Source organism: Cyprinus carpio, chromosome A8 (assembly GCF_018340385.1).
Source record: "Cyprinus carpio isolate SPL01 chromosome A8, ASM1834038v1, whole genome shotgun sequence".
Classification (NCBI taxonomy): Eukaryota; Metazoa; Chordata; class Actinopteri; order Cypriniformes; family Cyprinidae; genus Cyprinus; species Cyprinus carpio.
In genome coordinates this window covers 578,184-595,862 of record NC_056579.1, presented here as the reverse complement: position 1 = coordinate 595,862, position 17,679 = coordinate 578,184, and the positions used below count along the sequence as shown (strand labels likewise).

The 17,679-nt window shown below is 37.9% G+C and overlaps 1 protein-coding gene across 5 annotated transcripts in view; it reads left to right on the top strand.

The window, feature by feature from the left end:
• sema6a (sema domain, transmembrane domain (TM), and cytoplasmic domain, (semaphorin) 6A) overlaps positions 1-17,679 on the top strand; it is a 54,055-nt gene that overhangs the window by 12,606 nt on the left and 23,770 nt on the right. For all 5 annotated transcript variants that reach the window (XM_042761488.1, XM_042761491.1, XM_042761490.1 and 2 more), the window contains exons 2-6: positions 6,422-6,564; positions 7,513-7,630; positions 13,636-13,696; positions 13,976-14,038; positions 15,176-15,277. In XM_042761488.1, coding sequence (XP_042617422.1) covers positions 6,465-6,564; positions 7,513-7,630; positions 13,636-13,696; positions 13,976-14,038; positions 15,176-15,277 — 444 coding nt within the window. In that variant the 5' untranslated portion in view covers positions 6,422-6,464. The remainder of the gene's footprint in view (positions 1-6,421; positions 6,565-7,512; positions 7,631-13,635; positions 13,697-13,975; positions 14,039-15,175; positions 15,278-17,679) is intronic.

Genomic DNA, 17,679 nt, shown 5'->3' with positions numbered 1-17,679 from the left:
ATGGTTCCTGAAGCAAATAAAGGCTCTGGCCGCAGCGAGGATTCATAGCTGAGTGGATATCTGAACTTAAGCTGCTCAATTCCATTCTCATTCTTTACATTTTACACAGAAGAGCTTTCAGATTCACAACAGTGATATTTGAATATCACTGAGATGCTATTGTAGCTTTTATTAATATTTTGATATAGGTTTTATTTTTGTTTTCCATTTCTCTTTAAAGTTTTTAAATATGTCTATATTTATTATTTTTTTTATTTCAGCTTTAGTTATTTTAGTACAAGTTGAAGTAAATAAAAAAGAGAAATGTTTTTGAGGAATGATTCATGTCTGCAGCAGACTCAGTGTTATTTTAGTATTTTTTTTAATATATTTTTTCTGTTTTGTTTTAGTAATTTTGTTGCATGTTTTTTTTTTTCATTTTTATTACTTTAAATACATCTGCACAGTTTTTTTTTTAATGAATTTTTATTTCATTTTTAGTTTGAGTTATTTTAGTACATCAAGAAACTAAATAAAAGTGAGAAATGTTTCCTTGACGACTGGCTGAAATAAAATAAGTTTATGTTTATTTATATTTTATTTTAATTCAGTTAATGTTTATTTTATTTGAAGTAACAAAAATGTTTTTTGTTTTTCTTTTTTAGTTTTAGTTATTGTTAATAACCTGGTAGATGCTGGAGCTTTTGTCTATCAGAGACAGACAGAGAATGACCCGTTCGGTCAACGATGATAAATGACGTGGACAAAAGCGGCTGGATGAGATGATAATATGGAGAGATTGTGTGTGCGGCTCATTTAATGGCAGGAGATCCGCTGGGAAAAACCATTTATTCCTGGAATTAAATCCGTGTTTGTCTCACATTGACTTCATGACACTGGATTGAGATGGATTGGTCTGAAATGGCTCTTCTGTATATTTTAACATGAGCTTTGTCACTGAAACTAGGGCTGGGCAAAAATATTATCACTATATTCTTTTCTATTTCATACAATATGGATATTTATCACCATAAATATGTTGGGAATGATTGGAAACATGACATATTTGTTCACAATTAAACTCCACAGAGTAGCTAGTGTCTAATATATGTTTTACATTTTATTGTTATTGGATTCTGTGTTTTATGATTTAGTACAAATTAATCATCAATAAAATTAATTGATAGACCTTAAAAGAATAATTAAATAGTTAAAATGTAATCAAATGAAAATACAACAACTGTTAATAGCTGTATTAAAGAAAACATGGATGAATAAACATCTTGGTTTGATATTCCTTCAAAATATTATTACTATTATTATTATTACTTGTTGGAAGTGCATTTCAGAACACAATATTAATTTATTTCCGTCACGATTTCCTCAAGTAAGACCAAACTTGTATTTTGGCGGTTTGTTGTGCAGATCTCGATCAGATATTGTTTATGGCCCAGCTCTACTGAAACTTTACAGGGAAGCTTCAATCAGCCAAACTGAAGAATATTTCCAGTGAACTGAGCCTTTAGCATTCAGTGAGGACGGTCAGTTTATGATGATGTTGTCTGAGCGTGTTTTGATGATAATGCAGCTTCGTCTCTTTGTTCTGCTCGTCTTACACAGACTCTCCAGGCCTTCAGATGATTTGAGGCTCATCTTCTCCGTCAGGAATCCTCCAGGGCCGTTTTAATGTCAAAACTTCCACTTTGCGATATCAGAATGCAATTTGCGGCGTCAGGAGCGTAAGCTGCTTTAGCGCTGCTGTTTATTTTGCAGCGGCGGAGGCTTTTATCTGAAAGGGAGCGTAATCCTCGGCGCTGAGATGTTGCTGACAGCTTTGAGTGTCTGTGTCTGCTCCTGTTAAACCCATCCAGCACATGAACCTCCGGCCGTGACCTTCACATATCATCTGCACACGCATCAGGCATGCAGAGCTCATTTACACTTGTTTATCAACTGAAACTGGGAGTGTTGAAATATTAAATGAATTAATCATTTCTGGGATTTTCTTCAGTAAAACAGAATGCTGACGTGATGACGTGTGTGTTTTTGTACGTTGTAGCATCACTCTGGTTGTCTCCAAGGATTTCTCCATTGGTTTTGGGATTATTCAGAAAATAAGCTCTGTGACTGACAAAAATGTATAATTCTTACATGTTTTGTTTTTTATGATGATATTTACAAACAAACACAACTTTCATGAATTTTGAAGCCTAGATACAATCAGCAGAAGTAAAAAAGAAGCTCAGCTGGCGTCTCATAAGCTTTGCATTCTCACGTCAGTTGTGATTTTATGTGTTTTTAGTGTTTTTTTAGTCATTTTAGATCATCCTGCAGCTCTCTGGATGATTTACAGAGTCAGAAGTCTCAGTATGATGATGTGTTTTATTCTCTTTCTGTTCTGAAATGATTTTTTAAGCTTGAGTTTTGTGTGTGTATATTGGTATTCTCTGTAAAGCACTTTAAATGATGATCATGTGATCTGGTTTTGAGCAGGAACGTCTCCTCTCTCCTGAATAATGATTGCTGCTATTGTTGTTGTTTTGTCTCTCTGTACATCACTATACTCTCCTCATGAGCGATCCAAATTAGCACCAATTATTCTAAGTGTAAAATTAAATTACAGGACTGCAGCTGCTCTGTAAACTCTGCACGCGGATCACGTAACAGCACAATCACTTTAGATGCTTTTCTCCCGCATCGCTGCCTTACAGTGAGACGATGAAAGAAACACAGACCTGTGATCTACGACGCCAGACGCTCAATTAATGAGAAATCTCCATTAGAAAAATTGCATGACACAGCTGATATCAGGAGCGGCTCGTCACATGCATCTTCTGCCGCGGAGAAGAAATGAGATCTGCAGGAGAAAGAGAAACACGAGACGGACGCTCTGCACGAACTAGTGTTATTTTTGCATCTTCAGCTTTGAGTCTGTTTGAGATGTTTTAGTATTTCAGAGTTCAACTCAATAAAAATCAGAAATGCGGCTTTGGCAACTAGCTGAAATAAAAGAAAACTTATTCAGTTAAGGTTCTTTTATTTCAATAAACAAAAATGTTTTTTTAATGGTTTAAGTTAACTATAGTTACCCCGGTTAAGCATTGAGACAAATATTTTTATTATTCAAATTATTTTTTTTTAATTTTCATTGTAATTGTAGTTGAAGTTTAAAGGCATAGTTCACCCAAAAATGAAAATGAAATCTTTTATTTACCCCCAAGTTGAGTTTCTTTCTGCTGCTGAACACAAAAGAAGATATTTTGAAGAATGTTGTTGAACAAAGAGCTGCTGGAAGCCATTGAGTGCTGTAGTATTTTTTCCATACTTTAGAAGTCAATGGCTGCCAGCAGCCCAACATTTTTGGGGGAACTGTCCCTTTTTTCCCTTCTTTTTAAAATACAGTTATTTTATATTTGATTGCAGTTCATGTGTGTGTGTGTGTGTGTATGTGTGTGTGAGTGAGTGTGAGTGTGTGTGTGTGTGTGTATTTCGTGTCTTCCTCCAGGTGTGTGTGTGTGTGTGTGTGTGTGTGTATTGTGTGTGGTGTGTGTGGTACAGGTGTGTGTGTGAGAGAGTCTGTGTGTGTGTGATGTGTGAGTGTGTGTGTGTTTGAGTGCGTGTGGGGTGTGAGTGTGTGTGAGTGTGTGCAAGTGTGTGAGTGAGTGTTCGTGTGAGTGTTGTGTGTGTGTGTGTGTTTTTTGTGTTTTTGTGGAGTGTGTGTGTGTGTGTGTGTGTGTGTGTGTGTGTGTGTGTGTGTGTGTGTGTGTGAGAGTCTGTGTGTGTGCGAGTGTGAGTGTGTGCAAGTGTTTGAGTGCGTGTGAGTGTGAGTGTGTGTGTATTTCGTGTCTTCCTGCAGGTGTGTGTGTGTGTGTGTGTGTGTGTGTGTGTGTGTGTGTGTGTGTGAGTCTGTGTGTGTGTGTGTGTGTGTGTGTGTGTGTGTGTGTGTGTGTGTGTGTGTGTGCGAGTGTTTGAGTGTGTGTGTGTGTGTGCGTGTGCGAGTGTTTGAGTGTGTGTGTGTGTGTGTGTGTGTGTGTGTGTGTGTGTGTATTTCGTGTCTTCCTGCAGGTGTGTGAGTTTCTCCTGTGATTTGAGGTGTGTTCTGGTGAAGTGCGGTGGTTTTCTCTGTGAGCGTGTGTGTACAGTAAGGGTGGGTTCAGGTAGGTCTCGTCTCTGCTGATTAACGAGGTTTAACTCTGATGAGACTGACTGACTGAGAACGAGTCTTTAAAGCATCAGATCCAATTAAGAGCAGCTGTTTGTTGAGTGAGGGTGGGTTCAGGCTCTCTGAGTGTCTCTGGTCTTTAAAGCATCAGATCCAATTAAGAGCAGCTCTGCTCAAACCGTAGTTTTGATCGGTCAGACGTCACACCGGAGGACGGCTCTCAGTGTTTGAGTTTCTCTGCTTTAATGTGATCGTGTTTGTCTGAAGCACAGCTCATTTCATTCTGATCATGATCTGAGTTTGAGGCCTCAGAGCTTCTGCTGCAGGTGTAATGGGATCAAGCCATCGTTTCTGCCGTGTGTGTTTGGATTCATAGTTCTGTGGTTTCTGTCATCTGACAGTCAGTCCAGTGCTGATCTAGAGCTCTGTGAAAGATCCCAGCTCACAGGTTTAAGTTGTGGGAACACTGTTTTGAAATGTTTCTAAAGTGTTAAAATGTCCAGTTTCATAATATTATTTAAAGGTTACAAAAAAGTTTCTTACAGCATTCTACAAACTTTTTCACCCAAAATATAATGTTTATTTGTAATATTCTAACAAGGTTTTGTTGAGAACATGAGAACATTCATCAAGTACAAATAACATCATAAAGACGTTTTGAGAATGTTGTTTTCTCAACATTATGAGAATGCATATCAAATATTAATAAAGTAATTAGAATGTTCCATAAACATTAGGTTAAGAACGTTTTGTCCTAACATTTATATAACTTTTAAAAAACGTTTAGTGAAAGTTGATATAGCTCTTATGTAACCGGTGGAAAAGGTACAACACAGATCTTGAAAATCCATGATCTTCTGACACGGCATTAATATTTTTATTATCTATCTTCCATGACATTCCACATTAAAATCTGACTTTGAGCAGCTCCTAGAAGTGAGGAGCTCGTCATTCGCTCTTTCATTGGTTTGTGCTGTTAACCAGCTTCTAGTTTATTAACACGAGTGTCGTTCTCTTCAGGAGGGGCACAAACATCATTACTGGCACTTCAATTCCAGAGCAGCTCGTCAAGCACTGCTTTAATGAAAGACAGGCTGTGGCTGTGAGCGAGACCCACTCTACACACACACACACACACACACACACACACAAGCGTTTACTATATAAATAATGGAACAGTGTCTGTTTCAATGCATACCTCCAATAAGCACAATTTGCATTTTGTTACTTTTAATAGGAAACAAAGCCCCAGCTTTCAATTTCTGTTAATTGTATCACTAAATCCAACCAATAAATGCTGTTTTAATGCTTTTTAATGTGTGCTGAAAGATAATCTCTTCCTCTTTACTACTAGTTATAGCAGCAAATAAACACAAATGACCATCAGAAGAATCAGAACAACCTGCTGAAATGAATTTAATGTATGTCTGAATAAATCTTATTACAGACACCGGTTGATTGTTTATTTTTCCATGACAAAATGGAGTAGAAACAAAGAAAACTGCCTTATGTGCAGGTTTTATAAATTCAGTTATTTTTTTGTCTTGTGAAGTATATATAAACATCCGTTAGGTGAAATAGCTTATTCAAGACAGTACTAAATAAAAAATAACATGCAATTTTCATGATCCCTCTTATTTTGTGAAAATTATTATAAGTTTGCATATTCTTCAAGGGGTATGTAAACTTATGAGCACAACTGTATATTGCTACTTTCTGTTCTGTGCTTGCCACAATAATAGCTGAACTGCTGTTAAATTACAAACTAACAGTTTACATTTTGTGCACAAATGTCTGACGTCTGATAATTCTTTTGCTTCTTTTAAACTTTCCTTTGAAAAAATCCTGAAAATCAAAAATGGATTTTTTTTTCTTTTTGATTTTGTTTTTTTTTTATTTGATAAATTTATGAAAATCAAAAATGGATTTTTTTTTCTTTTTGATTTTGTTTTATATTGTGTTTGAGTCGCGCCGGTTGTCCCGCAGCAGGTTTGATTGCTCTGTTTTTCTCCCAGAATCTAGTGCAGAAGGATCATGCTCTGATCTGCAGTGATTTGTGGGTAATTTGTTGCACAAGGAAACTGGTGTTGTGCTGAGAGCAGGTGAGGTCAGAGGTCAGAGTGTAAATCAGAGCGCTGTATATCAGTCCGTCCCATTGCTCCGAGGTTCATGTCAGCAGTTCCCCGTTTACCCATGATGCTCAGCGGTGCGATCGATCTCTGGCGTATGTTGCACTCAGCCAGTTAAAGCGATCTGCTGATCAGGTGTGTGTTTCTGCAGGCTGAAGTTCAGAAGTGATCGAGCGGAGCGGCAGGAGGCAATCATGCGGTCGCAGGCCTTGTTGCTGTATTTCACCGTGCTGCAGACGGCCGGAGCCGCTTTCCCAGAAGACACCGAGCCAATCAGCATTTCACACAGCAACTGTGAGTAACTGCATCTCACCTCCTTGCTTTGTCTCGTCTTGTTCTCGTCCCGCCATCTTTTTCTCACAGCGGTTCTGTGAAATGTGATTCTGGTGCCCAGAGAAACAGTAAATGTTCTTTGAGTCTGTGAGACTTCAGATATCCTCTTTTGTTTTGCCTGTCAGGATGAAAGACTTACAAACAAACACACACACACACACACACACACAAACACACACACACAAACACACACACACACACTCAAATGTCCTGAAAAGTCACCCTCTCCCTGTAATACCTGTGTCATACCCTTGTCATTATACAAATCTGTGTCCTGATGTATCACAAAAACACGCACACACTCACATACTTGCACAGACACAAACACAAACACACACACACACACACACAAAATCCTTTAATATGACAAGAAAATCAAACAGGAATTATGAACCTGGCTTTATGCAATGTTAAGATTTATTTTCTTTGTGAAATGTATGCAAATGAGTCCATATTTAATTATATAGTGCCTCATTTGCATACTTAAACATAACATTTCAGAAAAAATGTTTGCAAATCTTAGCGTAATCAATCAACTAGGGAAGTATGATAATGTCTATTGTTTCAAAGATTAACATTGTTTACCCTTATTCACCTGTAGTGTCTTGCCTTAAATCATCAAAAGAAAAGAGTTTAAAATAAAATCAATCAAAATAAAGCATTTACTCAAAAGATTAAACATTTTGTTTAGCTGTGTGTCTTGTTAAAATCTCAGGAGGATTCAAGTAAATATTGGTTTCGTGATCCAACAGACTCGTCCTGACTGCTCAATAAAGTCTCAGTGTTCTGGCCTGTTTTCTGCTGAAGGTTTATTGTTTGTGTCCCGTCTGGATTTCACAGGCTCTTTAATGAACTGATCTTTTGATTGTGAGTGCGAATGAAACTTTGTTCCTCTTCCTTCTCCGTCAGATACCAAACAATATCCAGCGTTCGTGGGACACAAACCGGGAAGAAACAACACGCAGCGGCACAAACTGGACATTCAGCTGATCGTCATCATGAACCGGACTCTCTATGTGGCCGCGAGGTGAGTTTGCTATTTAAAGATCGGCTCTGTTTTTAGCAGAGACTGGTAAAGCCCAGATTGAGCAGACTGTTGGCATGGTAACCAGCAGCCGGTTCCAGCGAGCCCATTCTCGGCATATGGACGGGAACGAGCACATGCTCAGGAGTCAGCGAGCCAGCGGCTGTGTGAATCAGGCGCTCATTACTGCTTTACATACAGATTTGAGAAGTTTTATCAGGCATTCTGCGATCTTATGAAGTCTTAGTTTGCCTTTCCACAAATGAAGGGCTTAATTTAAATGGAGAAGAAAGTCTTAAATTCATAAAGTCAAGGCATTAAATGTTGCATGCACTGCAAAAAATGAATCTCTTTCTCAGTATGTCTTGTTTTCCAGTTCAGATATTTAAGCATTCCCAAATTAAGATTTACTTGAGATGCACAATGAAGATATGAAGTCTTGTTTGCTAAAAAAAGTATTACATTTACCTTCTTAAATCTTAATTCTCATGATGAGCAATGACGTCTGTTTTGGCCAGAGATACAGAGAATTACACCTGATCACACTCTGATGGATTGATTGATTGCTGTAGGCTCTGCCCACTCCCTCTCCACTAATGCAAACGCTGGAGCTCTGATTGATTGATAGCTGTAGGCTCCGCCCCCTCTTGTCCTCCACAACACAGATCTCTGATTGCAGGAGGTTTGAAGCTCTTGCGTGGGATCAGTCCCTGCGTCCCAGTGTGCATACTATCCAGCATACTATCTACCCTAAATAGTATTGAAAATGACTAAAAACACATAGAATTTAGGATGGATAGTGTGCACATTGGGACGCAGGCAGTGTCTCTCTGAGCGTCTGATGGTCAGATCACAGCTCTTCTCTCTTGGTGTCAGTCGTTGTTCCTCAAATAACGTTTCCTGCTCTGAGCTCCAGTCTCTTCTGGGCTTCTGTTGTTTTGTGGCTTTATTTAGGCCTGTATTTTAGGCCTGTAGTGGTGGATGTGACCTAACAACACCACTGAGAAAAGAGTTTCTCTCCAGTTTGTTTTGTTTCTTGAAGCTTCAGTGCAGCTCAACAAAATCCAGTGCTGAGAATACAACAGGACAGAGATGGAAGAGAAGTGAAGGATGAAGGAATGAAGTTGAAGAAATGAAATAGCTGAAGGAAGGATAGATTTGATCAGTGACCGGTCGCATAAACTGCTAAGACTGTTTTCTTCAAGACTGGTCATAACTTTTTAAGGCCAGCTAAAAAAAAAAATCTGTCAATTTTTTTAGGACTCTAGAAGGACTCTACGGTTCAGAATTCACTGCACTATTCCTAAATGGGTGTTTCTGGACACTGTTTTTAACTTAAAGTGGAAATGTTTTCTTGCATGTTGGCTGTTCGTTTACACAACAGCGGTGTTTTGGGAGCCTGAAAATGTTTCAAAGTGTGGGTTTGTGAAAACGATACTGTTATTGTCTCAGTGTAAACTACAAAAACTCAGTTTTCTGGAAACTCTGAAGTCATGTACATGCGTGTTATGTGTTCATGTAGTGTTTCTTTACATCGCCAGCTACTGGCCTGGCGTGAATTATACAGCGCTTCAGTGGTTTTTGTCTTTACGTGAAAGCGCTTTTTCATTTTTAGTTCCTTACACAATCTGTGTAAATATGGTCTTACTGTAAAAATGTAGCGGATTGCTGTCTTATTCAGTTTTGTATTATGTTCGGTTTGAACTTAAGTTTAACAGTTCAGTAAAGTGTGTGTAAATGTGTCTGTAGGATCATCGAGTTGTGTGTTTTTATTTTTATTTGTAATCAAGTTTATCCACGTAGATGCTGTTGAGCTTCACCGTGTGAAGAGTTTTGAATAACTCATCAAAGAATTGAGACGTGTGATTATAAAAGTCTGTAATTATGGATTTAGTTGATGATTGCAGACTCTCATCCGCTCAAGCAGATTCAGACCTCAGTAGATGTGTGAGATATTGAGCTGAAGTTTCTCTCTCACACACACACACACATGTCGGGCTGGTGTCAGCGGGTCTGGAGGTGCACGCGGGACATTGTCCACATTCCTCAGGCTGCGGCACAGCGTCCCGTAGAAACCCAAACCCCCCCCGTCCTGAGAACAGAGAGAGACGCTGCTGCTACTGACACCAGAACAGCTGAGGAACATGAGATCGTTCTGGAGCCGCGCGTGACGAAGGGGGCGGAGCTTCAGCGGAGGGGGTGTCGTGCTGGTGTGGATTGACAGGTGTGAGATGCATACTAATGAGCTCCTTTCTCTGAGAACACAGAGTGAGGGAGTTTGACAAAAGGCCACCAGATGGACGCATGCATGAGAAACACATTCCTGCACACAAAGAGCCTCTGTTGAGCGTCTGGACGACCAGCACAAACCGCAACAGACCTGAGCTCAAACACATCAAACGTGGCAGGAGTTTTTGACAGATAGATGCATGTCTGAATGTGAGGGATTGTTCTCTTTCTTTCCTTTGGATAAACAGATCCAATCCGATGCTCTCTAATCAAGTTGCCATTATATATAAAGTGCTTTGTACAATAAAATTCTCTATTGTTCCATCCAGTCAGGAAGATAAAAACAGTGAAAACAACAAATTTCAATCATATGGTCCACTGATATAATGATAAATCTGCTTGATAAATCACATTTTAATCATGATTTCTGCTTCTCTGGAAAAACCAACAAAATCAAACAAGAGTTATGAACCTGGCTTTATCCAGTGTTCAGATTAATGTGCTGTACATGTCGAATTAGAGATTGGCTCATTTGCATATTTAAACATAACGGAAATTATGGAACACAAAAAAAGTTTGTAATTATTTATGTTATCAACTGGGTGTGTTTGGAGAGATCTATTACTTATTTTTTACCCTGTTCACCCTTGTGAAATATAAATATACTTAAATACATTTATTTCATGCTAAGCATACTACAAATACATTTACATATTCATGTACTTAATAAATATACCCTGCAATTGTACTTTTGGTATACTAAACTGTTACACTTTGAGTCTACTAAATTGGAACCGCTAATTTTGTACTTAATGCATTTTAATTGTGCTGAAGTCCAGCTAAAGTCATACTGATGTATACTTGATTGTGCTAAAGTGGCTCTATTGCAAGTATACTCCAAGTACACTTTAAATATCTTGCATTTAAAGACCGATATTATTCAAAGATCATACAGTCCTCATCAATAGTGTGGAAATGTGCATTGTGGACAAGCAGTACTCCAAATAATGTTTGATTATAATGTTTAGATCAGTACGACTCAAGCGATATGTCGGTAAATATGTTAATAGATCTGAACTATATTTAGTTTGAAATAAATGTATTTTAAATATATTAGTTTGTTACCCTGTGCTGTCTCGCACTGAATCACTGTTGAGCGAATGAATCATTCAGTGTGATTTGTGAACCAGTTCAGCAGGTTCGTTGGAAAGAACTTCACTGGCCGTAAATCATTCCTTAAAGAGCTCCTTAAAGGTAATGATGCGGGACACGTCCTGCTGGATCATAAACACTAGTGAAGTCCTTCAGGAGCATGTCAGTCGTTTTATAGCATGTGTGTTCAGATTACGTCTGAATGATATGACAAAATAAAAACATCTGCCCAATTCAAGATAACAGTTTTGATGCATTTATTTATTTTTTTACATAAACTACAACCTGATTCAAGTAACATTCTCTTTATTAAAACTTGCTAAAGCATCTGGTTATGGAACATTTACAGGTATTGGCTTTACTGCACACTCATATCATAGAATTTTCATAATGCATGGAAAAACACTTAATCGACTTTTTGATTTAAAAAACTAAATAAAAAAACAGTTGCATTTAATGGTAAAAATCCAACTATTATTATTTATACTAAAACTATCCTTAATCTTGTCTTCAGACACAGTTATATCATTCTGAACTGTGAACTGAAGTGAGAACATGCATTATTAATGCTTTACTGTCCCTCTTCCAGAATATTAAGAATATCCAGAATAGATTCCTGCATAGCTGCAGTCTTCCTGGTATTCTGTAGCTTATATAAACAGATGCGTTTAAAGCATCTTCTCTGCACACTGAGGATAAACTGCTGTGTTTGGAAGCACACTGACCGCTGAAGAGATGTTTAGATGGATTTATAAAACATATCTCGCTAAATGTTAAAACTCTTGGGTTGTTTTGCACTGTAAAAAATATATATTATTTCAGTCTTTCTGCTTCAGAATTGTGTGTCTAGTTCGATGTCTTGCAGTTTCATTGTAGTTATTTGAGAAATTTTATTAGCAATTTCTGAATGGAAATTGTTTCCACACCTAATTCTTTCACTATGTGTATTGACAAATTAATGAATTTTTTTTTTTTTTTAAGTTTCGGACAGATTCCCCAAACTACCTGCATGCAGAAGTTACTTGGTTCTGACACATTTTGGCTTCAAAACAGTGAAAATAATTTTATACCTACAATAATCATGGAACTTAATCAAATGTAAAAATACTTAATTTTATCTTTTGAAAGCTGCATTAAAAGTTAATTTGGTTCAGAGATCTGAGGAGGAATCTGAGTCCATGGCTTTGAGTAATTAGTGCATCAACACACAGATGAACAAAAACCGAATAACAGAGTGTTCTCGCTTTGCTCCGCAGTAACTTCATCAGTTTTCACTGAGATCGTCAGTAATTACGCGCTAGAATGGAATTTCACTAATGAGCGACACTGTACCTGTGCTGATTGAAATGCATCCGTCAGAAACACAATCGCTGTGTGACTCAGACGAGCCGCAGCCGCCTGATTAACTGAGCTGATCTGATGAATGCTGCTGGAGGACTGAAGGAGCGTTTCTGTCCATCACACACACGCACACACTCTCACACACACACACACACACACACACAAACAAACTCACACACTCAAACTCACACACAGACACATACACTCAAACTCTCACACACACACACACACTTCTGATGCCACTGTGATTCATTACTGGGCTGTTCATCTGGTGACCTGCGCAGCAGCATTCATTTCACAAATGGCTTTTCTATTAGATTGAAGAAGCGAGGAAGATTCGACTGAATTCATCTCAAGTCTGAACACTGGATCAGATTCAGAACATGTTCCAGTCGCTAGAGATGATCTCACACACATCAACATGGCAGTTCAGATTCAAAGAAATGTCCAGAACACAAGAGAACTGACCTGTTGAGAAATTCATCAGCTAATGGCATTCCGGGAAATGAAGTGTATTTCATCCTTGTCCATAATTTTGTTTAATATTTAATTTAGTTTATATTTCTTAAGTATTTTTGTACACAGCATTATTTGTATAGTTTTCATTTTGATTTGGTTTATTTATATTATTCAGGTAATTTATTTTTTCTTCAGTTGTAGTTTTTTAGTTTAGTTTTAGTTTATTTGCATTCATTTTAATGTTTCGGCTTAAACATATTTCTGTTATTTGCCAAGGCAGCATTTATAATTTCCATTCGTCTAATTTCATTTTTTTTTTTTTTTTTCAGTTCATTAAAATGTTTTTAATCACTTTAGTTAACTATAACAAGTCAAGGTTTGTCTTGAAACTGTAATTAGTCATTTGTCTTGAATTGCAGTTAGTGTTAATACTACTTTCTTAAATACAAATTGAAATTTGTTGTCTCCATTCAAATTGAAATGGAAATTCGAAAATTTAATTTGTAATTCTAAAAATATGTTTGTGTTTAGAGTCAGAAACTCAAATAAATATTTGCTCAGTGAGATTGTTTTACAGGGACATTTTTTACCTTTTGCAAGGACAGTTTTTCAGAATTACATTATTAAATGTATCATTTTGTTTTCATGTCAGACACTTAAATTGAACCAGTTGCTTCATTCAGAATACCAATCTGATGTGATCAGCCTCAACAAAAGCCCTCTTTACACTGCAAAGGCAGGACAGAAGCGTTTGTTCATTTATAAAGCTGCTCAATATTTACTGATATTGAAGCTGAAGACGAATGAAAGTGTGAATGTCTTCACAGGGATCACATTTACACGGTGGACATCGAGACGGCTGACACAGAGGAGATCTTCTTCAGTAAGGTGAGTCTCAGGATAGAGTTCTGTCCTCCTCTTAATTACCTGGCAGCAAACGAAGCGAGCGTCTCTCTCTCTCTAAGAGCTTTATCTCATCAGGAGCCGCTGTCACGTGTCACGCAGCGAGGCCCAGATTCACGTGTGGACCTGAGGCTGATTGATGGGGATCGATCAGAGCGGCATGTAGTTTAATCAGTCATCGGGGCTCGTTTGACCCTCCGGGCCGTGACAGAGGGCTGTAATTGAGTCCAATCTATCGATCTGACATTGATTTCCTGTCGACAGAAGCTGACGTGGAAGTCCAGGCAGGCCGACGTGGACACCTGCAGGATGAAGGGAAAACACAAGGTATGATGATGTCACCGAGGAGTGATGATGTCACTGATCCACAGCTCTGCTTCTTGAGAAAAATATCTGCTGATTTGCAAAGAAAGGCCTGATATTACATCATTTGTTGATGCTGAGTTCAAAAACAGCAATAAAATCTTTCAAGTTTTTTTTACAAAAACGACATTTTTTCAATTTATATATATGTGTGCCAGCTTTAATGCACTTAGTCACAAAAGCAGCCAAATGATTTGAAAAAATCATTTGTAAAAAATGATTTGTTTTAATGACAAAAAGTGCAAATTGTATAATTTAATTTACTATCTGCAGAGGAGTGGGAAATGTTCAGATTCTCCATTTAATATAACTTATAACTTTACATAATAAATAAGCTTTTTTTTCATAAGATCTGTGATTATCTGTAGCTGTTTGGATGCATTAAAAGCAGAAAAAATCTGGCTCATGTTTGCAAAAAAATATTATTCATTAATATTAACTCATTTGATGATGTTGTGTTCAAAAATGTAAATTAAAAACTTTTCATGTACAGTTTTATTCTTTAAATACGAATCCAGATTTTTCAAATGAATGAACTTATCAACAACAAAGTAAAATATTTGTAAAAATCAGTTTTAATGACAAAAATAAGTATTAATTTAACTGTGCAAAGGAGTGTAAAAAATGTTTCCCAACGATATCTATAATTTTCTGTCTGTTTGGATGCAGTAAATGCAGAAAACAGTTGGTTCATGTTTGCGTTTTCTTCTGTCACTGGCCATAATTCTGACCTTGAAATCAGGAACAGACAAACAAATAATGTCATGCATGTGAAAATGGGCTGAAAATTGAACAAATCATTGCAATCTGGCTGAGATTCAGACAGGAATCATGTGTTTGTGGTGTTTTTCTGCTGATTAAGGGAGAATACAAGATTAATTCACCTTACTAATGGTTGTAAAAGCAAAAATGCTGTGAAATGCATCATATTTAATGAGAAAGTGTAAGTCTCTCCAGCAAAACAGACACTATTTTTGGAATCCGCAGCCAAAGTGAGTGTGAAACGAGTGTTGGATTTCATTCAGCAGAGATGGTGTAATGATGGAGGAAGCAGATTGATTAACTGTGCTGCACACAGACGTGTTTCTCGTCTCGTTCCAGGACGAGTGCCATAACTTCATCAAGGTCCTGCTGCAGCAGAGCCACGACTCTCTGTTTGTGTGCGGAACCAACGCCTTCAACCCGTCCTGTCGGACCTACAAGGTAAGGTGACCTCTGACCTCAGCCGCGCTGCTCATCTAACATTCAAACAGCTTTTTAAATCCAGGTTAATATTCAGAAAAGAAAACATCGAAAAAGAACAACAAATGAATATCACAAATATCTAGGTTGTTTTTCACAGAGAAAAGCTTCAAATGTGTTTTTCAGAGAATAAATAGAAGAAAGTCTGAAATATCTGAAATATTGTTACATGGTCCAATTCATTTCTATAGCACTTTAACAATGCAGTTTGTGTCAAAGAAGCTTCACAGAAAATAACAGAATCAGTGTTGCAAACTTCATCAGATATGAGACAGATTCCGCCGTAAAGCAGCTCTACAGAAGACCATAGTGTCGTAATTCAGCTCGAGTCAGTTCAGTGTTGTTCAGTTGCAGTGTTAGGAGTAATGCATCTGATTAATCAGGTTACTAGTAAACTAACTTTTGAATTTACTATAAAATATCTGAGTTACTTTTGCAAATACAGTAATTATCTCTAGTTCCTTTGTTTCCTCATGTTTTGACTGACAGCTTCTGATGTTGAGAGAATCAGGAGTGATTGCAGAGACAGAGACTCTTCCATCAGTCTGAGCTTTAGTGAAAGAACCTTTACAGTTGACAAAAATATAACTTTTGGGTTTTTCTGTTATTAAAAAACAAACAAGCAAACGCAGCCCAGTGACAAAAAGTAAGACAAAAGTAACGTAATGCAATTAGTTACCTTTGTATGGAATAACGCAATATTATAATGCATTACTTTTAAAAGCATCTTTCCCCAACACTGTTCAGTTGGTCATAGATTTTTTTTAAACCTGCGCTGAACATGCAGGAACCCTGTGCCGGTGTGACCATGTATGATAGGTAATCCGGTTTAATTCGTTTAATTACACATCGGCTTTGAGTTCACCAGCGTGTTTGTGAGGGAACACGAAAGGAAGGCTGGTTTTCAGGGTGTTTGTTGTGATGGTATTGGCTCTAAACGCTGTTTTCACATTGAGTGGCTGGTTTAGTCTCTGTGTTTTGTGCTTCTTCAGTGTTTTTGTTCAATTTGGCTCCATCATCAGTCAGTGAATCACAGAATGACCAGAAGAGAAGTGTGAGATCTTCTGCCAGCTGTCGCTGTCTAATAACTGGCTCGGTCCAGCAGGGAGAGATGCTGAAGCACGTTTGCCAAAAGCACCACTAGCCGCTCACAGATTTTCCCCCGCGGACCCTCGGCCTTTGGAAACCCTCGAGCGGCGTGGTTCTGGCGGCGTAGTGTCCACTCAGACCACGCGTCTGCTTTCCATATCCCTGGTGCGACGGCTCTGAAAAGAGCGTCTGTTTGAGGGCCAAAGTCGTCCCAGATTAATCATCAGTGTACAAATGTTCTCCTGAACGGATGCTCTGATCCGTGGCCTCCTCCCGAGAGCCCATCTGCGGCCGCACACGCTCCCAGCTCCAAGCGCCTCATGCCAGCGTGAGCTGCTGGACTTACGGCTGGTGTCCATTACATCAGCTGTTGCCAGGCGGAGTGGGACGCACTGATTTACTGACAACAGAAGCGGCCCGTAACTATTTCAGAGATGATCGGAGCGCCTGCCATCACATGGCTGTGATAACAACCCATTCCGGATTTGTTCTCCTGCGATATTCTTTACCAGTGTTACCATTTAGTTCATTTGGACAAACAACGCAAGTTTGTCTTTGTGTTTTATATTAAAAATGATAATGAACCACAAACTAAGCATTTGTTTTAAAGTAAGGCAGATCCAACTATATTAAGTAATATAAATTATACCGAAGTTTATATATTTTTTAAAATTCTTTTTTAAAAACATTCTTTAACTTTTGCACAATTTTTGTCAAGCTATAATTCAGTTTTGATAAACCTTCCTTTTTGACAATTTCATTGAATTCAGTTTATATTAAATCTACATTCAAATTGCAATTCTGTTTTGTTACATTTAGGTCAAGTCAGCTTTATTTCCATAGCGCTCTATACAATACAGCTTTACAGTGTTAAACAAAAAAAACAGTTTGTCAATAATGCAAGAGGACAATAGTTAACTCTCTAAGAACACTAAGAACTCTAGCTGCTGCATTTTGGACCAGCTGGAGTTTGTTTATTAAGCGTGCAGAGCAACCACCCAATAAAGCAGTACAATAATTTAACCTTGAGGTCATAAACACATGGATTAACATTTCTGCATTTGACATTGAGAGTCGTAATTTAGATATATTTTTGAGATGGAAAAATGCGGTTTTACAAATGCTAGAAACATGGTTTTCAATGGAAAGATTGCTATCAAATAGCACACCTAGGTTCCTTTCTGATGACAAGGAATTGACAAGAGCAGCCATCAAGTCTTAGACATTGTTTTGGTTATTACATTACATTACATTATGGAGGTTTTTGGTCTGAT